The sequence below is a fragment of the Anomalospiza imberbis genome, chromosome 26, assembly GCF_031753505.1.
Source record: "Anomalospiza imberbis isolate Cuckoo-Finch-1a 21T00152 chromosome 26, ASM3175350v1, whole genome shotgun sequence".
Taxonomy (NCBI): Eukaryota; Metazoa; Chordata; class Aves; order Passeriformes; family Viduidae; genus Anomalospiza; species Anomalospiza imberbis.
The window spans coordinates 1,488,211-1,515,221 of record NC_089706.1 but is presented as its reverse complement, the minus strand read 5'-3'; the positions used below and the strand labels follow the sequence as shown (position 1 = coordinate 1,515,221).

Here is a 27,011-nt window from a genome sequence, read left to right as displayed (position 1 = left end):
AGGAGCTACTCGCAGGCCAGCTTCCCGTCGAAGCTGGAGAGGGCGATGGCGAAGGCCTGCACGGCGCACAGGGGGTAGTTGTAGTCCATGGTGAAGGCGTCATCCGCCACACGCCCAAACTGCATCACGATGTAGTCAGCTGCGGGAGAGAGGGCGAGCCGCTGGGCTGTCACCTGTGCACCCAGCCTGCCTTTCCCCGGCAAGCCCACATGGCAGCGTCCAAAAGAAGCTGCCCAAGCACCCCCACCCAACTCCTGCGCTGGCTGCGCTGTACTGCAGCACAGATCACCAAAAAAGCATCATTTTCCCGCGGCACCCTCTGGTCCCTCCAGCACCCCCCTCCCTGGGTGCCACAGCCCCCCAAGGGACAGAGACCCCACTCACCCCACCCCCCCTGGACCGTGGGATCTCTGCTACTGGAGGGCGGGTGACAGGAAATCTGTAAAAATAACCAGGGGCCCTCAAGAGGCTTTTTCTGTCCCGTAACCCAACACCCCGGAGGCCAAGGGCTTCTGACTGCGCCGGACAGGTGACGAGCAGCCGCATCCAGGCAGAGCTGCTGCCACCCCTGAGGGACTGTCCCCGAGGCACAGTGCACCCCAGGGTGAGCCTGCCAGCAGTGTGGGGCGTGTGCTGGGGACAATGCTCTGCGCTGAGTGGGTGGCTGGAGTGTGATGGGGGCTCAGCACCCCACAGGATCTGTCCTTGCCCTAAATCTGCCTGGCAACAGGAGCCCCACAAGCTGCCCCTGCCAGCGCCAGGGTGCAAGGGCAGCTCCTGCAGGGAGTCCTGTTTGGCTTCATCCCAGCTCCAGCAAAGGCAGGCAGGACTCCAGAGCATGAAAAAACTAAACCTCAACAAAAACAGTGGGTGCTGGGGCCAGCTCATGAGGCAGTGCTCCTCCACCCTATGCCCTGTCCCATCCCACCCCCGTCCCAGCTTACGGTCACTGCTGTGCACAATCTGGAAATTTTTGACGGAGGCGTGGGTGACCCGGCCGTGGAAATTGAGGACGTAGGATTGGGTCTCGTCGTTCCACACTGGGGCTTTGTTGTGCAGCTCGATCACGTTGTCCATGTTCCTGTTCTGCCATCGCATCAGGAGGCCGTCGTTATCCTGGGGAGGGGCAAGAGGGAGGGGAGCAGAGTTGGGGTGACCCCTCCAGAGCCCTGCCACCTCCTGTGGCTTCCCTGGGGGATGCTCTGTAGCAGTACCCATCTGGAAATGGGATCTATCATGGAGAAAAAAACAGACACCGCGTCTCCCACCTCCCAGGGACACCTTGAATTTCAGGGACACCTGAAAGCCTCTCCATGCCCCATGATGGGTAAAATCCAAGGTGGTGCCCAGCAAACCCAGCTCCCAAGGAGCTTCTCTCCCAGTCTGGCCCCTGACTTACGTTCCGGGGCCGGATGGGCACCCTCTCACAGTCAGCATTCATCCCAGGGATGATGACAGTCATCTTCCGGGGGCCTTTGAACCCTAAAACGTTGGTCTCCTGCAAGAGAAACCCTGTTCCTAAAACCAGCAACCACTGTGGGTTACAGCCTCTCATGGGGGCTGAATGAGGGCTCAGGGGTGGTTCCAGCCCACCCCACATGTCTGCAAGCCCCGGTGAAGGGGTGCAGGGTGGGAACCCCTCTCTCCCTGCCTGGGAGAGCCAGGAAGGGGCTCCCTGTGTGGCTGCTCTTACGTAGACCACGGCCGAGAGCTCCTGCCGCACGTTGGACCAGTCAGCGTTGGCCCTGTCAGGGTTGGCGCCGCTGTCGAACACGGTGAACCTCGTACCCATCAGGTTGGACCTGCAGCCAAGGGTGGGACATGGCCGTGGCTGATGCCACTGAGTCCCCACCACCCCTCTCCAGGCACAGCCTTGGTTTTGGTCTGGCTGCAAACCCCCGGTGCTGCTCCCCACCAATGCCGACCTTCCCACTCTTCAGTGTTTTTCCTGGGTTCAAGGAACCCCTAAACCGGGGTGCGATAGGGTGCTGCCACCACAGGGACCCCCAGCATTGCCGTGTGGCTGCTGGCAGTGCAGGCTGGGACTTGCCAGGCACCTTTTCTAGCCATGACCTGTCTTCTGGGAGGAACCGGTCAAGCTTGTTTTCCCCTCTCAGCCCCCCACCACTCCTCAGGTCAGACATGGCAGTGGGAAATGCTGAATTTAACCTCCTGTCTGTGTCAGCCATAGCTTGGGACAGCCTGTAAGTCATGGAGGGGAAAGAGGGTGCTGCAGAAATGGGGTGCCACCAAACTGGGGTGCCAGCTCTGCTCCTACCTGAGCTTCCCGATGAAGTTCTCTCCACCCCGTGACAGGTCAGTGGGGTCGATGGAGATGAGGTAGTTAGAGGTTTTGCTCTTCTTACGCTTTCTCCCAGCAAGGAGGAACACCTGGTAGAGCAGTGGGACCGTGTGGGAACGGGACATTGTCACTGCCATCGCCACTGCTGTCCCCCAACAAGTCACTGCCATGACCTTGAGCAAGTCATGAAGATGATCCCCAAAATACTGTCTGCATTATGGGGCAGGAGGGGCTGAGACCAGCCCAGCTTTAGCACGGCTCTCTAGCCACTGTTAGCTCATCCTCCCAGGCACCACCCACAGGGGCATTTCCCAGGAGGAATTGCAGGAGAGGGGAGCAGCCCCACTCAGGACGCACCAGCACAGGGGGATGCAGGCGAGCATCCCCCAAACCCTGAGGGTGCTCTCTGGGTTGGATGCAGAGCCCCAGGGGTCTCCGTGCCCCCACCCCAAATCACCTTCTTGTCATTGTCCAGGTGAAGGTAATAGGTGGGGTAAAGCCCCCGGTCCATGCCCTTCTTGTCCCGTGTCACCCGGCACTTGACGGTCACTCCCTGCGGCGCCGGCTGCAGCACGAACTCCTCCAGGTTGTCCACCTCGATGACAGGGGATGGGGGCCTCTCCTCCTTCTGCTGCTGCGTGAGAGGGGATGGTGATCCCAGCTTCCTCCTTCCCCAGCTAATTGCCCCTTGCTATCCATCCCCCCTGGGCTCTGCGGCTGGTGGCTTTGGGGACTCTCTGGAGGGTCTCACTGGGGGATGCTGCAAACCTCCTGACCTGCCCTGAGGGGAAGAGCTGCTCTTCTCCCACCCTGAGGGGTTCCCCATGGCTCTGAGGGTTCTTTGGTACCTTCTTTGATTTCTTTGCTTTCCCCTTCTTGTTGGAGTTTTTCTGCAGGGTCTCTGGGGTCTCCTCCTCACTCTCAGCCCCCTTGGGAGGAACTGCTGGCAGGAACAGACAGGGACACAAAAGGGAGAAGATCCTGACTCCACTGAACCCCAAAATCAAGCCCAGCATAGACCCGTGCCAACATCAGTGATTGTAACCCCCTCCCCATGGCCAAGCTCACTGAACCCCCAGAAGCTCTGCCAGAACCTACCACCCTCCAGTGCTGGGCTCTCACCTTTCTTTTTGGATTTTTTCTCTTTTGGGGGGTCCCCACCAGTCTGAAAGAGGGATGCTGGGTTTTTCTTCTTCTCTGACCTAATGGGTTTGGTGCTGGAGTCAGAATCATCCTCCTCATCGCTACTGGTGGCGGCTGTGAGGGACATGGGGGGACATGGTCACACAACACTGGGGGCTGTTGGCTCAGGGCGATGCCATCACGCAGCAGAACTGGCTGCCACCTCCTCCTGCTCGTCCCATACCTTTCTTCTTGTTTTTCTTCTCCTTCTTCACCTGGAACACGGACATTGGCTCCTTCTTGGTGCTTTTGGCAGATTTGGCTTTGCTGTCAGGGTCGCTCTTGTCTTCTGCTGGGACAGAGGAGCTGGTGACCAGCCAGCCAGGGGATGGGAACGGGCAGCGGTGGGGACAAGGAGGGGACAGGGTCAGAGCAGCAGAAAGGGCTGAGCTGGGGGGAGATTGCTTGGGGAGGGGGCGATGGCTCTGCAGCCCCCTGAGCCTCCCGGGACACTGACGGGGAGCAAGGCACCTCCCTCGTCCCAGCAAGGACAGATCCCAGTGGCAACAGAGCTGGGCTCAAGCCATCCCTGTCCCCTGGGCACTCACCCTTCGGCTTCAGCTTCTTCTCCCCCCCGCCTGAGAGGGGCTCTTTGGGGAGCTTCTTCTTGAGCTTTTTTGGCGGGTTTTTATTCTCCACCTCTTCTTCCTCTTCCTCATCATCCTCATCCTCAGCCGGCTCTGCCCAGAGGTGACCACGGCATCAGCCAACACAACGTCCTTTGGCAGCGGGGGACCCCAGCCCCGCTCTCGCTGTCCCCGCGGGGTGGTGGCCGAGGGACGGGCCCGGCCGCGCTGGCCGTGGGCCACTGGCCGCGGGCCGTGTCCAGCGCCGGCTCCGCGGCCACAGCGCTCTCTCGCGGCCGCAGCCTCGCCGTGCGGAGCCGCTTTTCAGAGCTCCAGAGAAGTGTGCGGGGACCTCAGTGCCGCCTACCCAGGGAGTGTGTCACCCCCCTCTTCCCACTCCCCTCCATACCAGCTCCCCGACCAAGGCAATGAGCGCAGGACCCCTGCCACATCCCCGTTTCTCCCAGGTCCGTAGCTGGGTTTTAGCCAAAAAGCTCTGCCGGGGGTGTGTAGAGCCCCAGCAGAGCCCCAGCAGAGCCCCAGCAGAGCCCCAGCAGGCACTGGGAGCACCGACGGCGCTATCGGGACATGGTGCAGGGGGACACGAGGTGCCACGAGCGAGTGCCTGCAGAGGGGTGGGTGTTGCTCCCGCACCTTGTGGCTTCTTGGAGCCCTTGGGCACTTGGGAGCGGGAAGCCCGGCTTTCCTTCTTCTTCCGAGGCTCCTTGGTGCATTTAGAGGAGGGGTCCTTGTCGCTCTCCTCCTCCCCCTTCTCCTCCTTCTTCTTCCTCACCTTTTTCACCCCTGCGCATTTCAAGAGATGCTCACGATGGAGAGCGCCTCAGGTGCGGGATGGGGCACCCCATTTCCCCCATTTCCATGGGGGCTCTGGGGGATCTGTGCTCACCCTGTGCCGGGGCTGGAGGCTCCTCTGCAGCCCCTGCCTCACTCGGCTTCTTCACCCGCAGCCGCCGCGGTTTGGCCTCGGGCTCCAGTCCAGGCTCCTGCCTCTTCTTCTTCAGCTTCTGCCCTCATGGACGGTGCTGCAGAGGTGGTGCCAGCCTTAAACACCTTTTCCCTTTACCAGGCAACCCCTGCCCATATAGCACTGGGTTCCTTTCAGAGATACAGCCCGGCTTTTCCCCGGCCCAACACGGGAGCAGGGGACACGCTCTGGAACAGGGACACACGGACACCTTCTGATGTGTGACTTACCATGGGGCAGCCCCCGGGGAAGGCAGAGGGAGGAAAACAGAAAGGTCTGTTAGCAGACAGACAGAACATCTGCCCTGGGACAGCCCTGGAGATGAGGGATGTGATGATGGTGCTGCTGTGGCGCCGTGTCAGCACAGAGGGACAAATCCCACTGTGGCCATGGGGACCCCGGCTGGGAGCCACTCTGGGCACTGGTGGCCACTCTGGGTACCTGAGCTGGGACAGGGGACACAGGGACAGGCAGACAGCCTGGCCTCTCACCTCCATCTCCTCTCACACCCGCAAGAGGCTGCTGCGGATGGCAAGGAGGTCAGCAGGAGCAGGGAAACAGGAGGATTAGGCACAGCACACCTAATCCTGGTTAGCTGGGGCTATAAATAACCCCGATTTACCAAATACGGAGCATGTGGGTCAGCACCTGGCTCTGGACAGGAGGTATTTGGGGACTGGGTGTCAGCTCAGGGCTCTCAGAAAGTGATCTCAGCAAATCCAGGCGCACCAAGGCTTCCAGTGCCCAACAGAGCATCTTCCCCCTGGCAGGGGTTTCGCTTCTCCCACATGCTGTGTGAAGGTGTTGCGCAAAAAGTGGGATCCCGATGGATCCCAGGGGCATCCCGGGACTGTGAATTTGGGGAGGGGGAGCTGGGGGCTCCATGGTGAAGCTAGGAACTGGCTGCTTTCTTCTGTGTCATGAGCTCACACAGAAAAGCTTCTTTGCACCCCCTAATCCCTTAAGCAGCTGCGGGGTGGGCAACCACTCCCTTACTTAACAAAGCCCTTCAAGGAGGAGCTGCTGATTAAAAATTAAATTGGGTGGTGGATGAAATTGCTGCTGAGACCCTTCCAAGGCTGGGAGGCACCTGGGGGCTGTTCTGAAAGGCAGGGAAGGGGGGTCTGGCTTTCAGGGTCATGATCTGGGGAAAGTGAGTCACAGTTTACAGCTTAACTGAGGGGCTTAATTAAACTGTTATTTAAGAACTAGGAACCCTCCTCGTGGGGTGCTTCAAAGTGATGGAGGGGGGATTCAGAAGGATGCACAAAGAAGGGGAGGGCTGTGGAATTGTCTCTACCCACCTGCTCTGGAGGGGGTTCCCAAAAATCTCATGCCCTCACAGGCTGCAGGACCCCAATAGAACAGCCCAACCAGACCCAAATCGGCCTTGGTGTGGACTCTGGGGTTTGAGGGTCTCTGATGTCCCCAGCCCTCGGGGACAGCCCACAGCAGGGGATGGTGGCACATGGGATGGAGAGGAAGGATTTTTTTCTCACCTGTTTGGGCTTGTGCTGCTGGGGGCTCCCCGGCTCTTCGCTGGGGCTGTGGGGCACAGAAACCAAGAGGGTGAGGGCTTTCAGCCCTCCACAGACCCTGAGGGCATGAGATTGCCCCGATTTTTGGTAAAGGGGGAAAGGTCAGTCTTTCATGTGGTTCCAGTTGCATTTTCCCCTGTCTCGACTGGGTCGAGCTTGCCTGACATCATCCTTCCTAACAGGGAACACAGGACAGGCTCTGCCTTGGCCGAGGGGGACAGCAAGGAGCTTAATTTGGGGACCCCCATGTAGCAAACTTTTCCTCTCTGTAAGTGAATGAGCATCATCCCACCAACCCCCAAAGAAACAACACCGGGATGAAACTGCTCACTAAACTGCACTGAAATTGAAAACAGGAGAAAAAGGCGCTGCAGGGAGAGGGGAGTCCACTGGGGATGCCCAGCACATCACCCACCCCAACAGGTCCCACCCTGCAGATCCCACCCTGCAGGTCCTACCCCGCAGATCCCATCCCAACAGGTCCCACCCTGCAGATCCCATCCCTGAAGATCCCACCCTGAAGATCCCATCCCAACAGATCCCACCCTGCAGATCCCACCCCAACAGATCCCATCCTGCAGATCCCATCCTGCAGATCCCATCCCAACAGATCCCACCCTGCAGATCCCACTGTGCAGATCCCACCCTGCAGATCCCACCCCGCAGATCCCACCCTGCAGGTCCTACCCCGCAGATCCCATCCCAACAGGTCCCACCCCGCAGATCCCACCGTGCAGGTCCCACCCTGCAGATCCCATCCCTGAAGATCCCATCCCAACAGATCCCACTCTGCAGATCCCACCCTGCAGGTCCCACCCTGAAGATCCCATCCCAACAGATCCCACCCTGCAGGTCCCACCCTGCAGATCCCATCCTGCAGATCCCACCCTGAAGATCCCATCCCTGAAGATCCCATCCCTGAAGATCCCACCCTGCAGATCCCACCCTGAAGATCCCATCCCAACAGATCCCACCCTGCAGGTCCCATCCCTGAAGATCCCACCCTGCAGATCCCACCCCGCAGATCCCATCCCTGAAGATCCCATCCCAACAGGTCCCACCCCGCAGATCCCATCCCAACAGATCCCATCCCAACAGATCCCACTCTGCAGATCCCACCCTGCAGGTCCCACCCTGAAGATCCCATCCCAACAGATCCCACCCTGCAGGTCCCACCCTGCAGATCCCATCCTGCAGATCCCACCTTGAAGATCCCATCCCTGAAGATCCCATCCCTGAAGATCCCACCCTGCAGATCCCACCCTGAAGATCCCATCCCAACAGATCCCACCCTGCAGGTCCCATCCCTGAAGATCCCACCCTGCAGATCCCACTCTGCAGATCCCACCCCGCAGATCCCATCCCTGAAGATCCCATCCCAACAGGTCCCACCCCGCAGATCCCATCCCAACAGATCCCACCCTGCAGGTCCCACCCTGCAGATCCCATCCCTGCAGATCCCACCCTGCAGATCCCACCCTGCAGATCCCATCCCAACAGGTCCCTCCCAACAGATCCCACTCTGCAGATCCCATCCCTGAAGATCCTTCCCCGCAGATCCCATCCCAACAGGTCCCACCCTGCAGATCCCACCGTGCAGGTCCCACCCTGCAGATCCCATCCCTGAAGATCCCATCCCAACAGGTCCCTCCCAACAGATCCCACTCTGCAGGTCCCATCCCTGCAGGTCCCATCCCTGCAGATCCCATCCCTGCAGATCCCATCCCTGCAGATCCCACCCCGCAGGTCCCACCCTGCAGATCCCACCCCGCAGATCCCACCCCGAAGATCCCATCCCAACAGATCCCACCCTGCAGGTCCCACCCCGCAGATCCCATCCCAACAGATCCCACCCTGCAGGTCCCACCCTGCAGATCGCATCCCTGAAGATCCCACCCCGCAGATCCCATCCCTGAAGATCCCACCCCGCAGATCCCACCCCGCAGATCCCACCCTGCAGATCCCACCCCGCAGATCCCACCCTGAAGATCCCATCCCAACAGATCCCACCCTGCAGATTCCACCCCGCAGATCCCATCCCTGCAGATCCCACCCTGCAGGTCCCATCCCTGAAGATCCCACCCCGCAGATCCCACTCTGCAGATCCCATCCCTGCAGATCCCACCCCGCAGGTCCCACCCTGCCCGCAGCTCTCACCTGTCGGCAGCCCAGACCTCTCGCAGGATCTCCGTCTGCAGCGGCATCGCTCCCGGCACGGCACGGCTCCGTCCTGCCCTGCCCTGCTCTCCCCGGCCCTGCAGCCCCTAGCAGCCCCGGGCCAGCGCCATGGGGTCAGTCCCAGCCACAGGAGCCACAGTGGCTTCACAGCATCGGCTCAGCCCCCGCAAGTCTCTGTGGTGGGAGGAGGAGAAGGGAAAGGAGGAAGAGCAGGTGGAGGAGGTGATTAACTTTATTTCTCCTGAAAGTCGGTTAATAGGATTTCAGGGGCTGTCAGCCAGGCTTGCTGGGAGAGCAGCTGGCCGGGGAGCAGTCACAGGAAAAGGGGGCTCTGCAGGAATGCAGGGGGTCAGCCTGACCCCAGACCTTTTTGGGGTGCACGGGTTCCCCCTTGGCTGGTTGGGGTCTCTGGCACAGCGCAGCCAGTGGCTCTCTGACCGTGTTTAGGGTTATCCTCCCTGGGTATCTTTGTTTGCCACCCAGAAATGTCTCCTTGGTGAGTGAAGAGCAGGATTTGGGCTGTTTCGTGTGAGCTGTGCATGGAAAGGCCATGCAGGGGAAGGCAGCATCCCTGGCTCTGGGTGGTGCTGAGGTTTCTGTACTGAGCACTGCTCTGCCCTGACCCCTGTCCCATGTCCCGAGGTCTCTTTGGATGTGTTTCATAACCTCCTGCTCATGCCTCACCTCCTTATTACACCACTTGACATTTAACTCTCGCTATTCCCCCTCAGAGGGCCCCACAGTCGCTGTTGGGCTGCAAAGCCAGACAAGCCAAGTGTCCCCAGTGTCCCCACCGGACCCTTGGCCACCACGGTCCCCTCAAAACCCCCAGCCCGTGCTTGGTGCCACTAGATGGCATTTGAGCACTGCACACCCACCAGCTCCCGGAGCTTCTTAATCCTCCCTACAAAACCCTCCTGGTTTCCCTTTCCTCCCTAAACCTCAACTCATCACCCGCACAAGTTCCATTTCTCTTCCAAGGGACAGAAAAGCACCAAGCCAAAATAAACCAAAAAATCTGCTTAAAAACGGGGAGCAAGCCCAAAAACTGCAAAGCAAGCTGGTGGGGTAGTTTTTGTTGTTGTTGTTGTTGTTTTTTGTTTTGTTTTGTTTTGTTTTTCTGTTGAGATTGTTTCCTATGGAAAATGTGGCTTGGGCTGCCCCCAAAGGACTTTTTTGCCCTGCAAGGAAAAAATGAAAAGCCCACATTTTGCAGAGGCCCTGGGTCTCGCAGCAGCCTCCAGGGAGGTGCATCCCAGAGTGGTAGAAAACCCAAGAGCTGAGTGAGCAGCTGGAGCAGCCACGGGGATGCTGTGCCACTACTGCAGGTGGGAAAACAGGCAGGTTTGAGAAATGATGCTTCAGGTACCACCTGATGGGATTAGAGAAGAGGAATTTTAACCAAATCTGGCTTAGTCTGCCAAGATTGTGGAGGGTGGTACAAAAGAGGGATGGGCAGTCCTGATACCCCACTGTCTCAGCTTTCTGTTCTCTCCCCACCCTCGGTCAAGGGGCACAAATGATTCCTCCACCCACTCAGCTGACTCTCAGGAAAACCCCTCCCAAAATAACACACTAGGGAGGGGGGAAAAAAGCATAAGGATAGACCTCCCAGGCTGGAAAAACAGCTGAGATCCCCAAAGAGCATCCCCCAGCCAGGCATTTCCAAAGCATGGATTGCTGGCCCTTCACTGGCTCTCCAGAGAACAATGGCACTGATAAAAAGGGGCAGCACCAGCTCTTGGAGACACCAATAATTCCTCAACTGCTGGGGCATCTCCCCTTCAAGGAGTACCCACCCATCCTCCCCACAGCCGACCCATTTGCTGAGCAGGATCCAGAGAAGGAGTACAGTTTTTTTTTTTTTTCTCTTTCAGTTGTTTATTTTCAAGCTCCAAAAGGGGTATTACTATAGAGACAGGAAAAATAACAACTGGAAAGCTGTTCTCATGGGGTAGTGACAGTGTCCCTTTAGGATGGACAGGGCTGATGGCTGAGGAGGCAGCAGCAGCTCTGGTGCAGGGACACGATGCACCTGGGACCCCCTCACCATGGGAAAGCTGCTCAGTGACAAACCCATGGCACCAGCTCAGACCCAGCTACTTGCTTTCTGAACCACGTGTCAACCTGCTCTTTTATTTTCCCCACATACAGATCCCAATAAAAGCAATAAAACTCCCGTTTAAAGCTGGGAGCCAAGGGATGGGGTGCAGGCCATGGGTTGAGCACCTGCAAAGCTGGACAGGCTTTTGCTCTCTAAAGAAACAGGAACCAGCTCCTTCAGAAGGTAAAACCTGTGCGTGGCCCCCTCCCCAAACAGTGCTTTAAAGACTAATGATGTCCCTGCACCCAGGGGCTGCAGCAGAGGCCATGTGGGTTCTCATCCTGGCTCTGCCCTGCAACCTTTGGCCACAGGCAAGGAGTCAGCAGGAGACAAAGCCAATCCCTGCCCCGAGGGCTGCACTGGGACAAGCAGAGGCAGCACTGCAGTGTACAAGGAGCATGTCCCACATCCCAGCTCCTCTCAGAGGATGCTGTGCTGAGAGTGGACACAAAGCCCAGGGCGCTGGAACAAGCTGTCTATGGAAACCTCCCAGGAGCCAAGCGTTTTAATTTATCATTATAATATTTTTTTTCTTTTTTTCCTGCTGTTTAAATGTGTTTGTTCCACGTGCAGTGGTCCCACGGTGTCCTGCCGCTCCTGCTCTGCCCCTAGGACGGGGTCGCTTTTCTTTGCGAGGTGCTTTTGGCTTCCACGATCACACAAACTGTAACAAGCTTTACAAGAAAACACTGGCAAGTCCCAAGGTTTGGCAGCAACCTTTTTCAGTGTGGGCCGAGGGCACGAGGCTATCCCATCCCCTCCTCCTCCATCATACGTGTCCTTCAGCCTCTTCACCTTCAGCACCAGGAGCTTTCGGTCCTTTTCCACACGCCGCCTTCTCCGCTGTTTTTTCCACACCAGTTTTGCTGGCTGCTTCCTGCCAAACAGCAAATAAAACACACCGAGCTGGAAACGGGAGAGGGAGGGGGCAGGTAAGTGACAGGGATGCTGGGAATAGCTCAGGCAGTCCAGCCTGGAAGGGGAGAGGTAAAATTGCCCCCCACAACTCCCCCGTGCCCATCGAGCAGTGCAGCTCCCACCGGTGGGTTCTGTTTTCTTGACTCAGTGGCTGGTAGAGGTTAAAGCTCACCAGCTCACGCAGCTCTGGGAGAAGGTGTGGGACCCCTGGGAATGATGTGACCCACCTCACCAGAAGCAGGGCACTGACACAGAGTGAGGATGGACGGATGGATGATGGATGATGGATGGATGATGGATGATGGATGGATGATGGATGGATGGATGGATGGATGATGGATGATGGATGGATGATGGATGGATGGATGATGGATGGATGGATGGATGGATGGATGATGGATGGATGGATGGATGATGGATGATGGATGGATGTTGGATGATGGATGATGGATGGATGATGGATGGATGGATGATGGATGGATGATGGATGGATGGATGGATGATCGATGGATGGATGGATGATGGATGGATGATGGATGGATGGATGGATGGAGGGATGATGGATGGAGGGATGGATGATGGATGGATGGATGATGGATGGATGATGGATGGATGGATGGATGGATGATGAATGATGGATGGATGGATGGATGATGGATGGATGATGGATGGATGATGGATGGATGATGGATGGATGGATGATGGATGGATGGAAGGATGGATGATGGATGGATGATGGATGGATGATGGATGGATGGATGATGGATGGATGATGGATGGATGATGGATGGATGGATGATGGATGGATGGATGATGGATGGATGGATGATGGATGGATGATGGATGGATGATGGATGGATGATGGATGGATGGATGATGGATGGATGGATGGATGGATGGATGATGGATGGATGGATGATGGATGGATGGAGGGATGATGGATGGATGATGGATGGATGGATGATGGATAGATGGATGCATGGATGGATGGATGGATGGATGATGGATGGAGGGATGGATGAGGAGGTAAGGCAGCAGTGTCAGAGTGGAGATACAGGATTGAGCCGTGGGTGCAGCCCATCAAGAGGGTGTAGGAGAGGAGAACTCAGGCACAGGGAAGCCTTATGCCTGCTCCCGCAGTGACTATGCCCATCACAGCTGGCCACACAAGCCAAGCACAGTGCCATCAGCTGGCCGGGCTGGCCCTGCTCCTAGCCCAAGCCAGTTGTCCCTGGCATGCTGCTCCCCAGGGGCTGCACCAGTCACTTAATCTGCAGCCTCAACCTCCAGACACTGCTTCAGAATAAAAATGACCCATGCTGATGGCTTGCAAAGCTGTGTCCTCTCTCGTTACAGTACAGCAGGTTTTGTTCAGTGGAATTTTGGATGAGAGCCTGTTCTGAGACAGCGATCTCTCCGCCTGAGCAGAGGAGCAGGTATTGCCTTACCAGCTTCAGGAAATCCACACTATCATGTCTCAAAATACTCCAGCCAGAGATGGAATGATACTTCATTTTACTTGTGACCAGGAGTCCATCAACAGTCACTAGCTGGGAGCAGCCAATTCAAGTACCAATGGCAACCCTGTTATCAGCCCCTCTGAACTCACACTGCAAATGCTTTTATTGATGACTGAGCACCTGATGGCACCCGCTGCATAAGAGAGACCAAGAAGTAAAACACTTCTTCCCACTGCAGCAGGCTCTATCCCTCTATCCTCCACCCTGATGTATAATTTAATTTGGTTTAACCCATCTCTTCTCATCACAAACCTGTTGAGCACCCCTCAGTGCAACCCTGGATGGCCAAAAACGAGCAACACTCACCTTTGCATCCCTCTCTGCAAACTTTGTGAACATGTTGGCGTAGATCCTCCGGTCCCGCTCGTTGTGCTCCTTCGTTTTCTTCTGGCACACGGAGATCTGGGACTTTGCTGCTTTGTTCTGTGGGTTCACTTCCAGCACTTTTTGAAAGTCACATTTGGCCAGTTCAAACTCGTTCATCAATAACCTGGCTTCACCCCTCCTGTACAAGCCTTTCTCATTGTCCTGGTCCAACCCCAGAGCCTGGAAGCACACATAGGTCTCTGTTAACATCTCAGAGCCCTCCCAAGAGATCCCCTGCAGTTAAAGCCTCAATAAATCTGTCAAAATTAGGACAAGGTGGCTTCAAATCTCCAGAGCACTTGCATCTTGCTCAACAAAAATTGCCTCATCTCCATCAGCAGCTGGGAGTTCATTAATATAATTTTATTATCTCTCCTTGCTTAAAATACCCCTGAGTGTGGCAGGGGTATTCCTTCTTATGTGAAAAGAAATTTTTAAAAACTCCACCAAACTCCCAATGAGAACAAGCAGGAGAAAAGGATGCTTCATCCTTCAGGCTCATGCTGATGCCTTAGGACTTTAGCTTTTATATTTTTCACATATTTGTAATCCTGTAATTCTTTAGTGTATAACCCTAAACTCCATATACAGTGCTAGCTGCTGTTCTCCCATTTTGGGCAGACACAACAATTCCTCTCCAGGCCTGGAGTCAAGGACACCTCACTGCCTCAGGCTCCCATTGATGGAAACAAGAGTTGGGGGGAGTAAACTTGGGGCAAATTACTTAATTACCTGAAGATGTAATTGGAAGATTAACCCCCAATATGCAAATGGACCAAACTTACAAAAAGTGTGAAAACCCGTGACCCATTGTCCATTTTTTTTGGGTGTAGCCCCTAAATGTACCTCAAGGCCCTTCAACAAATACACCTGCTTTTTATTCCCTTAATTTTGCCTGGCCCCTGTTTTTAGGTAGCCCATAAAGGTATCAGTTTCTGGTGTCCCAGGGATGGCATCAGTGCACCCCTACCTTGTCACAGCACTCGACAGCCTTGGCGTACTCTCGCAGCTTCAGGTAGCACATGGCCAGGTTGAGGAAGGCAGCCAGCAGGAAGGAGTCAGAGGCTTTGGACTCCTTTTCAGACAAGCCATACTCCATTTCCAGCCAGGACACAATCTTCCCATACTGGATCACTGCCTGCAGGTACTTGCCTTCCTGAAAGGAGCAAAAAGAGGCTCAGTCTGCCCCTGGAATGTCCCGTGAGCAGGTGACAAGTGTCATGCGGGGTGTTCAATAAATACAGGAAAGGAGGAGGATCCCAGCTCCTACAGAACCAGCAGGTTTGGGAAAAGCTGAGTCAGAACAGTGGGGAGCTGGGATGCCCCCGCTGGGAATGGGAATGCAAAGCCCCTCAGCACTGGCCCTGGCCTGGGAAGGGTTTGATCTACTGTCCTGCTCTGCAGGGAGCACACAGCCCAGGCAATGCTGGGAAAGGATGAGATATCTCAGGGAGCATCAAGGAGTGAGAAAAAGGCAGAGGGAGGGCAGGACTTGCCTTCCCCAGCCCTGTCTGGGGGCACATGGCTTCTCTGACACTGATGGCTGCCAAATTCAGTCCCAGCTCCCCTCCTCTGCCTCTGCCACTCCCAAGTTCACAAACCTTGAAGTACATCGTGCCCTTCTCCTTGACCACAGCTGCCTGCTCCAGCTTCTCCTTGGTGTCCATTTCCCACGACTCCTTGGCCTGCAAAGGAACACTTGGAGCACTCCCAGTGGAGCAGAGCAGCCTCCCCTGCCCCAGCAGAACCATGCCACTCTCTGGGACAGCGTGGTCACACTCAGAGCTCATCAGGGCTGTATCACAGAGCCTGGAGACAGGTCCTGCTCCTGCTTTGGCCAGAGCGATGGCACAGGCAGGGGACCCATGCAGGAATGTGCAAATCCCATGGGCTTTTCCTGCATCCCATCCCCAGCCTTCTCATGGGCACAGCCAAGGGCTGGCTGGACAGGCTGGCTGGACAGACCAGCTTTTATCTGTGCAGTCCAGGGGGGAAAAAATATGGAAAAAAGGAGAAAAAAGGGAAAGAAACTAAAAAGAAAAGGGAAAAAAAGAAGGAAAAAAGCAGAAAAAGGAGAAAAGGGGGAAAAAAGTAGAAAAAAGGAAAAATAAGGAGAAAAGAGGAGAAAAGAAGAGAAAAAGGGAGGAAAAAAGGGGAAAAAAGGAGAAGGAAAAAAGAAAAAGAAGAGGGGGAAAAAAAGGAAGAATTAAAAATAATATTGAAATAAAAAGAAAGTACAAAAGGACAAGGTTAGGAACAAATAAGACACCCAGCCTTGGACCTCAGCCACAAGAATAAAACAAACCAACAGAGAAGAACAAATTAAGAACACGAAGCTCCTCGGTGACGTGTCCACTTCAGCAGGGGTTGGGCTGCAGCCACGCCAGGGACAAAGGCTGGAGGCTACACAGGCCCTGACATTGCTGCAACCCGGGGAGGGACAGGAGCACCTCTGCCCTCACCTTCTCAAAGCTCTTCAGGGTCACCTCGTACACCAGCTCCGCGTTCCCCTGGATGCCGTACTTGGGCTTCCCAGCCTCGCCGAAGCCGTACCTGCAGGGCAGGGGGAGGCACTCAGAGAAGGGGGAGAATCCTTTTTTTCAGCAGAGCTTGCCCATAAATGCACACCCAGGTTGCCACCCACAGCTTTCTAACGTTTTGGGGACAGGCTGATGTTACTCTCCATGAGCAAAGGTCCCTGTGGATATACAGTGCATACATTGGGAATCATCCCTTCTGGCTGCATCAAAGGCATCTTTTTACACAGGCTTCTCTCCAGCCCCGGTCATTTCCAGGAAGACATTTTTATCTCAGACCCTGGACTTGGCTAAAGCCCTTTCACCTGTTTATTTTAAAGCATTTCAATATTCATGTTTGCATGCCACTGGTCACCCCTGCTGGTGTCCTCTGAGACTCTCCTGGAGAGTCCTATTTTCAGGATCACCATCTTCCACAAGGGCTGGAGGCTGAGGCCCACTCAGCAGCCCTGTGGAGATGCTCCTTACCTTGGGCTGAGGTAGAGGATGCAGTGCTCTCCCCTCTGCATCTTCTCCAGGGCCTTGTCAATGCCGATGGGGATGTCGTGGTCCTCCCCTTCGCCCACGACGAATTTCACATCCTTGCAGTCGAACCTGCGGCCGCCACAGAATCCCTCCAGGTGAACTGCAGAGGGGCAAGAGGGGCAGGATGGCACCCAGAATCACCCAAACCTTGGAGAAAGGTGGGCTCCAATGTGACTTAGAAAGCATTTTGTAAAGCATCTCTCCCAAAAGTCAGCAGAGCCTGGAAGAGGGAAGACCCAGGGCTGGGGGCAGCCTGGAGAAGAGGGATGGGGAGGGCTTGGGAGCACTGCTGAAAAGCAAGGCAGGCATATCTCGTCTAAGCAAGGACCAAACAACAGATAAACATCGTGACTAATATGTTCCCCTCGTACTCAAGTGCACGAGTCAAGTCTTACTGGAACTGGATATTGCTCCTGGCACGGCGCCAGGCAGAGTTTATCACGGTGATTACAAATCTTCTATACTGTGCTATACTGCCTTGACTCCTGCCTCGAAAACAAGGCCATGTTCTCCTGACTCTGAGAACTCAAAGTACAAGATAAACTTTTTTTTTATTTTTAATCTTCAACCAGGAGCCGTGCTGTTCCAGCCCCAGACGCTGGCAGAAGCGCAGGCAGAGCGGACGCTGGGTACCTGGCACACTCACCACCTGGCACTCCTGGCTGGCTTTCCACAGCAAGATTATTCTTTATTTATTCAAACCTGAAGACGTTCCAGGCTTTGGGGACGCTTTTACCACCTTTGCATTCTGCTTGCAGGGTAAAAGGCATACACACACACATGCAGGCAGGCATCAAGAAAAAGCAATTTCACAAGAACTCCTACATATTGTTGGGAAAAAAAAAAAAAGCCAAAACAAACAACAACAAAAAAGAGCTTTGTAAGAGCAAAATTTCGCAACTGTTCTTAAAGGCTTTGCAGCCTGCAAAGACATGAGCTTTACCTTTGTTTGAGGAGAACAGAATGCAACCTGAGACGCTGCAGGGCACTGAGCATCCCGCTGTGGTGGCAGGTGAGGGGCAGGACAAGCTGGGTACCAGAAACAGCCGTGAGGGCCTGGGCTCTGCACAGGAGAGCTGCAGCCTGGGCTGAAGGAAATCTGTGTCCATCCCCTGCCTTGGGACCCACAGAAGTCCTTAGGATGAGAGGCATGGACCAAGCCAGACCTGGCAGCCCCATTTCAGGGGCAGGACCAGCTGCCCCAAGAGAACCCCAGGATGGGTTCCTCCCTGCAGGGGCAGGACGCCAGGCTCTGCCTTGTCACCCCACTCTTGCCACCAAAGCCATGCTGGGACTCAAGCAGAGGATGCTCAGGTGCTTGCCAGCTCCCTGGGACACATCCTGCATCCATCACTGGTGCACAGTGACCACGGCAGTCAGGCTGCTCTGAGCTCACCCAGCTTGGGATGAGGACAAAAAGCAAGTCCAGCTCCTCCAGGGACAAACTCTGCTTTTACACTACCCAAAACCAAGCTGGCAGGTTTTTTAGGCACAGAAAATGTGGAAAATTCTGCCTGAAATACAGGTAACCCAACCACTCCATAGCACAATGCATCTCCCTGCACCTTCCTGGGGAGTACAGATCCATAATCCCTGACCCCAGAAGCAGCACTACAGCTCCCCCAGGTCCCACATCCCCTGCGGGATGCGGCGGTGATGGGAAGCTCCACTTTAAAACAGGATGCACAAGGGGATGTTGTGATCCTTCCTTCCAAGGATAGTTCTGCTCTTTTTTAATTGCACAGAAAATACACCGAGCACAGGGGGGGGAATCTCTGCTCGGGTTTCCAGGAGTGGGTCAGCTGGTTCAGCCGCTCTTGGATTACAGAGAAAAAAAAGTCACTGAAGGAACATCACTCCGGTTGCAGCTCTGACTTATTGTTCTCTCAGTGCCTGCAGCGATTTTGTTTTTGAAGAGCTGAGAACAGAGTGTACTGAGTGCGGCTGGCACACGAACTTGATGTGCTGACAGCAATTTGTACTCAGATTAAAAACGGAGAAGGAGGAGGGGTGTGGGGGGAAAGGATGTACCAAAAGCTGGAATGCCAGATTTCAACTGCAGCACAGGTTTTAGGGACCAGAACTGGGATTTAGGGTCTGTAAAACTTAAAGCCTATAAAAACCCGGAGGTACTTGCTCCTGGACGAGTGACTTATTCCAGCCTAATTCCAGCACCTCCCAAACTACACAGCTAAGGTAAACCTGCCCCAGGATGGACTGCTGTGTCCCCACAGCTGCTGTGGCACCCCCAGCACAGTGGTCACCGCTCAGACAGCAGAACTTGAGTCAAAATCTCGTTTTTCCCTAAAAGAGAGTCTTGATAGAAGATCTAGTCACTTAAAGCTGTGAGCTTTGTAAGCTCTCACAGATCAGATTCAATTTCTCAGTTGATGAAGGGATTTTAGGATCTTTGTGAACAGGAGCTCTGGAATTAAGAAATGAAAGTAAATGCCTCCCATATGGAGCGAGCCCAGTGTGTGTGTCTGAGCAGCTCCTATGAAGGAAAAAACCCAGTCTGCCCTCCCCTGTCCAGCCCCATTAAATGCCTGCTCCAGAAATGGGACCAGAAGAGGGAGAGCCCGATGGGATGAGAGCTCCTCATCCTCCCGTGGCAGCTGAGACCACCCCAGCCTCAGCAAACCCCTTGTAATAATTTCCTTCCCCTCACCATCAGCAGCCCCGTGGCCATAAGGGAAGGAAAAAGCCCCATTCTGTAAGAAATGTGATGAGACTCCCCCAAAAATACCATCAGCATTGGAATGAGGAGGCCAGAGAAACTGCTGAGTGTCCAAAATACTTAGCAAGTGTTGAGGGAGGAAGGGCTGGCAACTGATGCTTTGGAGGCAAGGCAGAGCCAGGGGTTTTGGCAGATGGCACATCCCAGAGCACCCTGAACACTGCACTGGGATGCAGAAGGGTTGGGGGAGACAACAGAGCCCTGAAACCCCACGGGGGTTTGCTTCTTCCATCCTCCCCCCAGCCACTGCCTGAGCAGCTCCAGGGTTTTTCCTGGGCTGCTGATTTTCCACCCAGCCCTGCAGGGCAGCAGCTCTGGCAGAGCCACCAGAGGGGCTGGCCAGGGAGAGCTCAGAGGAGCACCCCCAGCCGCTCTCCATCCCATCTGGCCCTCGGATGGAGGTCACTGCATCCCACCAGCATGCACAGCCACCCTCAGCCTGTGCACTGCCAGCAGCTCCTCGCCAGGGATCAGCTCAGGACAGGCTGATCCCTCCGCCTGTCCCACAGGGGACCAGCACTCACTCTCCACGGTAGCACCTTCATTGGGGTTGGAGTAACCTTCTCCCTTCCTCTTGATCCTCCGGATTATTCCTCCATCCTCAAACAAGTCCTCGCCTTTGAAGTCAAGCAGCTCGACCTAAAAAAATAATAAAGAAAAAGTGGGCAGAGCGTAGGGAAGGGGAAAGGAGAAGAGAAAAACAACAGAGAGCCACAAAGCAGCAGTTCATCCCCTGGCTGGAGAACCAAGCCAGCTAATTCTCCATTCAGCTGACGAGCAGAAGTTGCCCATAAAACCCAGATCCAAACCACAGCACAAAACACGTGATTTATTAGAAACTGGGACTCATCCAGTACCTGAAGCATAACACAAAGTAACAGCAAAAATAAGTTTATTGAACCTGTAAGGGTACAACACAGCTGCTGCTGGAAGATGCTGTGAAAGTCCCCCAGTGTGGGCAGGAGCTTCCCCATCATCCTCTGATGGGACCAGCTCTGACCCTCAGCTTCGTCCACACTCGACTTGGAAGGCCTGAGCCTTAATTTAGGACAGACTCCCTCCTTCTTCTGTCCCAGTGAGCCCTGCCCAGGGAGCCCTCTGTGCCAAAAACTTAACTTTCCTACCACCCCTCAGCACTAATGGTTTTTTAGCACCTGGAGGCATTTCCCAGCTGCTTTCTCCTTCCCATCTGCATGCTGAAACCAGGAATCTGTCCACTCCCCGCCCCAGCACCAGGACTCTCCTAAGCTGGAGTTTCAGTCCCAGCCTTCCAGCTCAGACACACATTTCTGAGAAAGCCCTGGCAGCAGTTCCTGGAGCAGAGGGACACGTTTCAGGAATCCAAGTTGTTTTTTTGTGTTGGTGTTTTTTTTTTTTGGTGGATTTTTTGTTGTTTGGCCTTTGTTTTTTTTTATTATTATTGTTATTAATTTTTAAATTTTTATTTCTGACCTGGCTGGCAAGGCAGAAAGGGAGCGAGCTTGCTCATCCACACACCAGCCCACCAGCATTACTTGCCTCAAAAAAGAGGGTGGCATTGGAGGGGATTTTGGGGGCACTGCCAGCAGAGCCGTACGCGTACTCAGGTTTGCAGAGCAAGTAGCAGATCTCTCCCTTCTTCATGGTGGCCACCCCAATGTCCCACGCCTTGATTACCTGACCTAGGAGAAAGGCAGATGTCAGGCAGGAGGGAGCAACCAGCGAGCCAGAACAAACCCAGCCTGGGTGCAGCAAGGATGCACCCAAAAAAACCCCGCATTCACAAGAGACTTAAGGCAGGGCTGACACTGCCCTGCAGCAGGATCAGCTGATCCCCCTGCCCCAGGGTGATCCCACCCTCCACCATCCCAGGGATGGACACCAGCTCACCCTTGCCCAGGCTGAAGATGAAGGGCTCGTTCCGATCGCGGCTGGAGTCAAACTTTTTCCCGTTGGCCAGTTTCCCTTTGTAGTGCACATAAACCTTGTCTCCAATCATGGGAGACTCATCCTCACTCCCAGGTCTCTTAATGATCTGAGAGAGAGAAACCACCTGTGAGCGGGGCCATGGGACAGCAAAGGATGCATATGGAGGGGAGGGAGGCACGCACACAGGCATTTACATTAAATATATATATATATATATATACACACATGCATATACACCCCAGGGCTGCACTAAATAACAGGAGGCAGCTATTCAGTTTGCCCCTAAATTTGCCCGTCATCAGCTCCTAAAAACAAATCTCAAAGTGGAGCCACAGCAGTGGAGCTGGACTGGGCTGGGAGCAGAGACCAGTCCATAGTGGGTGGATAAACACCGTGGCTCCAAACCTGCAGTGAGTGCAGCTCCACTCACTCTCTGTCCGTACACATTTTACTCACAGGGGTGTGTCAGTTCACTACTCACTCCTTGTCAACACTTTTTTCTGAACGCTGCAGCCGGGAACAAGCAGTTCTCGAGCTGAGGATGGAGCAGGGGAGGATGCTATTCTTGGAGGAAAGGTCCTATTCAAGTGGAGAAGTGTAAGTGCTGAGGAGCAGAACTATCCAGAAACGGCCCTGAATATGAAAAAGGGGCTGTGGAGCAGACTGGATGACCTCAGTAATGTGCTCTTTCTAATGTCTGTGAGTCACACACAGAAATGCTTTGTGGATTTACAGCTAATAATCTGATTAGGAACACAATAGCAGTGAAATTCACGGAGCAGCCTGGGCCCACCAGCCTCAACCACCACTGCATTCTCCTTTACTCCAAGCAATGCTCATCCTCTTTGCCTTGGAAATGAAAGAACTCAATGCTACAGCCCTGGAGCTGTGAGCCTGAGGGCTGGGGATGCAGCCCAGCAAGGTGACTGTTCACCCCAAACTGGAGGAAGGCAGGACACTCTTGGCAGATCCCCCTTACCTTCAGAACCCCTCGGTCCTTGGATGGTGTGATGTCCTCCCCACGCTCGGCCAGAGCTGCTGCCTGCACCTCCCCTTCACTCTTGGTGGCCTCATCAGTGGTCATGGTCTCCTTGGACCTGGGGAGGACACAGCACACACCCTGTCAGCCTGGCAGGACCACAGGAGGTGGTGGAAGAGCAAAGGCTTTGTCACCCTGCATGGAAAGACAAGGCACAAGCAAGCATTTTCCCCAAAAATTAAAGCAAGCCCAACATCAAAAGAATCCCAGCTATTTGGGTGGATAAAGAGAAAATTCACAGCAACAAGCTAAGGAACTGGAGGGTTTTTGGGCAAACTGCTGGAGCACTGTGCTCCAAATGTCACCACATAAGCAGCCAAGGTGCCAGAAAAGCCACGTTTTCCATTGAACACAGACTTTTTCCAATGGTTCCTGGTGTAAAAAAGAATTGCCTACAGTTTCAGAAACATATTTCCTGATGATTTCCTTCAGACCATGGGGCTATTTTGGTAGCTGCACTGCTGGGCGACACATCATCAAGGAAACATGTGACGGAGAATTAGAAAGCGATGGGTTTTTTAAGACATAAACCAGATCTATTAAAGCCACTGTAATTGTGGAACTTTCCCACAGTCTTCAGCATGGAAGCTGATGCTAACCAGCAGGAGAAATCATTCATTTGGGGGAATCAAAAAGAGCAAAGAAAGGATGTTTTCAGCTCCAAGGAGAGATAAGTCGCGCTGCAAGAAGAATTGCTTTCCTCGCACCCGGGGTGGAAAGGGAAGGAGTGGAGCCCGGCCCCCCCAGCACAGGAAGCCACTGAGACACAAAGAGCCCTGAAATGGAAGAAGCAAAGAGAAAAATACGGGAACTACTTGTTGCAAGGCTCAATTATCACAGTCTTTCGGGTGATATTTAATGGGATTCTGCTCCCTTTCCTCTGCGCTGCTGGGGTTTCAGATGGGAACACCTTTTTAAAAAAAGCATTTAAAAAGTGAAGCAGCATGTGGTGAGACCCATTATGTCACAGGTATTTGCTGGAAAATGTGCCATGGGTAACTTTGGAAGAAATGTTTGATGATGTGGGTGGTGAAGCGCTGGTTACCCCAAAGGGTGATGGATGCCCCATTCCTGGGAACATTTGGGTGAGTTTGGACAGAGCCCTGAGCCACCTGGTCTAGTCTAGCTGGACTAGATGACCTTTAAAGTTTCCCTCCAATGCAAACCATTCCATGATTCAATGATTTGGGTGCTGGCATGGTCTGCAAGCCACCACAGCCTTCCTCTTGGAGAGGAGTGAGGAGGAGGTGGTGCCCATCCCGGCACGGGCATGGCATCAGCACCGTGCACCAGCTCAGGACTTCCCAGCACAGACCCCGTGCAGCACCAGGGACACATCATCCAAAACCCACCCACAAGTTCCAGGAGAAGCCCAAAAAGCAGGGAAGCTTGCCCAAGAATCACCACCTCGTGGGGACAGAACCTCCCCAGGTCCACCAAGCAGCCACCGCTGGGGTGCAGGAGACGGACAGGGAGGTGCTGGCTCCGGCTCGCCGGTTGCTAAATCCCACCAAGAGGCATCTAAAAATACACCCTACGCATCCTTCTCATTATTTTTCTACGTAAGCAATTAGAGGAGTCATCCAGGGAAGCTGGCCAAGGCGGGCGGGAGGGGAGCCGCTCTGCGTCAGCAGCAGTGGGAGGGAAGGAGCCCACAAGACCCAGCTATTAAGATGTGGCCCACGTTATGAAAGAGCTCACGACTCCTCCGTCCAGCAAAAACGGCTCCAACTAGGTTAGAGAAAAGAGTGCACTGCTCCCACTTATCTCCCATTTGGAGCGACAGGAGGAGGCTGGCCAGGGGCCAAAATCCCAATTAATTTGAAACAAACAGTTGTAGGGCAAAAAAAGAAAAAAAAAAAATCTGCTACTCCCTGAGGTTTAAATAGTGAGCAGGCAGGGATGTCACTGAGCATAGCAAGCTTGCTGGTGGTGGCAGAGCCTGAATCTTCTTGTTTGTATGCTCTGGATACAGGGAGGACATTAATTAATTAATTACTCTGTGCAAAAGCCCCTGGGCGTTTCTGACACCCCAAGCAGATCCTGCTTTCCCGTTGCTGCTACTACCCACAAGATTAATGTTGTAAGTCTGCAAATGAAGCCAGGATAAACCATCCTCCCTCCTCTGAACATCCACACTGCTCATTTCCCTGGGATATAAACGCGGATGGGTCGGAGAAGCACAGAAATAAATAAAAACAAGCTTTTTAATTTTATCATTCCCTCTCCACACAGGTGCTGCTGTCTCCCAGCACTGAGGAATAGGTGGAAATTCAGAGGGGAGAATGGGATGCAGATGTCTGACCCCGGGCTGAGGACAGACAGGTATCACACATGCTAGGGTTTCACCAACCACACGATCCCCAGCCACGTTTCCTAGAAATCGGCATACCGGGAATTTGCCAGCTCCAAATGGAAACTTCATGTTGCAGATCCCTCCCGGAGGCTCAGAGGAGGGGAAAGGGATGGGGAAGAGCAGGGCTGGGCAGGGTTTTGAGGGGTCTCACCTTGCCACCATGCAATGGTTGGAGAAGGTTTGAAGGTGCAGGGAGAGTCCAGGCCCAGAGACGCAGCGGGGAAATACCTGGTAAGAAGAGAGGGGAGGGACAAAAAGAAAAAAAGATGAAAAAAACACATATTCTTTTTTATTGTAAAACAGGATTTCAGGATTTCAGAAGAAGAAGGGAGAACAGAGCAGTTTTGAGCCACAGATCATGCTCCACCATGTCAGAGATGGGTGATGAAGACTGTGGCCAAAACCTGTTTTGACTCGCTGTTTCCACAGAACAGCATCTTACCATCAGCTTTAAAAAAAAATAAATCAAGGCTATATCCTGCCAAACTGTTTCACTGGGATGAAAATTAACAGGACGAAAAAATAAGAGTTGGCTGCTCTGGGGTTTGTTTTTTTAAGACCCACTTAGCACAAAGCACTTTCACTTCCACGGCACCACAACAGCCCTAAAAGCTTCAGATTGCAACACAGGAGGGAGTTTCTTGAAAATGCAAAGGTCAGGCTTAAAAAAAAACCAAATCTGAAAGCACAGCAGGGGGATGTGGGGCCCTGGATCCTGGTGGTCATCATCCCAGATCCCAGTAGCACAGGGCTGCACATGCATCCTCCAGCCCCAGCCCAGACTGATAACGAAGAATAACCCAATTAGTGCAGCAGCTGACTCTCTCCACTGACCCACAGTGAATTGCTTCCCCTTCCATCACAAGATCTGCTTTTTTTTCCTAAAAAAATCCCTTCTTGCTGAGCAAGCTGTGCCTGTGCAGCAGGTGAGGGAAGACCAGAGCAGTGATTTCTCCTGGATGAGGGGGTTTTAAGACACCTCAGGGCCAGCCTGCTGAGCAGAGACCAAGGAAGGTGATGGTAATGAGTTAAAATTGAGATTTCTAACAAAATATGACCTTCCTGAGACGGACAAGCAGCTCCACATCCCAACACATAAGGACACACCTGGACATTGAGTGCTAGTTTTCACACTCGTACATCTCAGTTAATTAATTTTTTTGTTTGTTTGTTTGTTTTTGTTTAATTCTGGCCACTTAACTTTCTCCCTCTCCTTCAAAATAAACAGGGAAGCCATAAAATTGAAACTACTGTTCACCAACTAAGTTCTCCCACGGATCAATTTACTTCCTAGCGTGCACGTTGTGCAAGCGGCCAACACCCCGGCGAGCCAGGCACGGCAACTTCTGCTCAAACAAAAAACCAGAATGCAAACAGAGCTGCTTGCCCATGGCACCCAGGGTGAGCTCTGATTCACCAGGGACCGAAGCACAACCCCTGGTCTCCTGTATCCATGGCCAGTCCCTGCTCCAGGGAGAACACCGTGGGGACCCTGGTACCAAACAGTGCCACCCACGCCGCGGGGACACTTCAGAGAGGGATGCAGCCCCCAGACACCTCCCAGGGACCAAGAGGTATCTGCCTGTCACCAGAAAAGCAGCAACAGGGGAAGGTTTTAAAACAATTAAGAGGATAAAGAAGTGCAAAAGAAAACTGCTGCATGCACCTCACTTAAATACAGCAGTGGGTGCTCCCATCACACTGGCTTCATCACTCTGCCTAGCTAATGTTTTCAAGCTTCTGAAATGGCTTTATTTAAGTTTCAAGTCATAACTAACTGATTTTTTTCTTAAATATGTGGAATAAGAGGCTGTTCCTCAGCTGCAGCGGGAGGAACAAGTGAGCAGGATGGGTCACTAACCCTGCCAGAACAAATATCTCAGGCAAAAGCAAGATGGGTTCAGTGTCTCTGCATCCCCTGGAGCGAGGTGAACAGGCCTGTGCCAGCAACACACAAAAGACTTTCAGAGAGGAGTGGTTTCATCCCCCCAGTTCACAATATAAACCCATTAAAAATAATCGGGCTCTTCTGCTGGTTTTCTAGCGAGGAAATGGTCGCCTGGTTTTCCCAGGTCGCTTCAAAATAAAATAAAAAAAATCAGAAGGATAAAGCACCTCTGAACTCTCTCATGAGCAGCCTGTGGTCCATCTCCTCCAGAGCGGGTACCCAGAGACACAACACCCTCCACTTTCATGCCAAGGGGAATTAAGAAAAAAAAGCAGCATTCTCTTTTCTCCTCCCTTATTTTG

At 53.8% G+C, this 27,011-nt stretch overlaps 2 protein-coding genes across 4 annotated transcripts; both read right to left on the bottom strand.

Moving 5' to 3' along the window:
• On the bottom strand, window positions 1–4,154 carry TULP1 (TUB like protein 1). Of its 3 annotated transcripts, none has more exons than XM_068173228.1 (10): window positions 4,033–4,154; window positions 3,669–3,773; window positions 3,425–3,559; window positions 3,151–3,245; window positions 2,760–2,936; window positions 2,279–2,391; window positions 1,694–1,802; window positions 1,400–1,498; window positions 945–1,116; window positions 1–139 (listed from the first exon to the last, which is right to left on the bottom strand). In XM_068173228.1, exons 2-10 carry the CDS (start codon window positions 3,712–3,714, stop codon window positions 6–8), a joined length of 1,080 nt encoding a protein of 359 aa, XP_068029329.1. In that variant the 5' UTR covers window positions 3,715–3,773; window positions 4,033–4,154; the 3' UTR covers window positions 1–5. The 3 variants fall into 3 exon arrangements, with proteins under 3 accessions (XP_068029329.1, XP_068029331.1, XP_068029330.1); XM_068173230.1 differs by having other exon boundaries at window positions 2,760–2,933; XM_068173229.1 differs by having other exon boundaries at window positions 3,151–3,242.
• Window positions 4,155–10,605: 6,451 nt separating this feature from the next.
• FKBP5 (FKBP prolyl isomerase 5) lies at window positions 10,606–25,063 on the bottom strand. The gene is made up of 11 exons (XM_068173217.1): window positions 24,913–25,063; window positions 22,346–22,463; window positions 21,328–21,472; window positions 20,977–21,119; window positions 19,983–20,097; window positions 16,665–16,821; window positions 16,122–16,212; window positions 15,261–15,344; window positions 14,630–14,815; window positions 13,600–13,839; window positions 10,606–11,732 (listed from the first exon to the last, which is right to left on the bottom strand). The coding sequence occupies exons 1-11, from the start codon at window positions 24,921–24,923 to the stop codon at window positions 11,625–11,627; spliced, it is 1,398 nt and encodes a 465-aa protein (XP_068029318.1). The 5' UTR covers window positions 24,924–25,063; the 3' UTR covers window positions 10,606–11,624.
• Window positions 25,064–27,011: the final 1,948 nt, after the last annotated feature.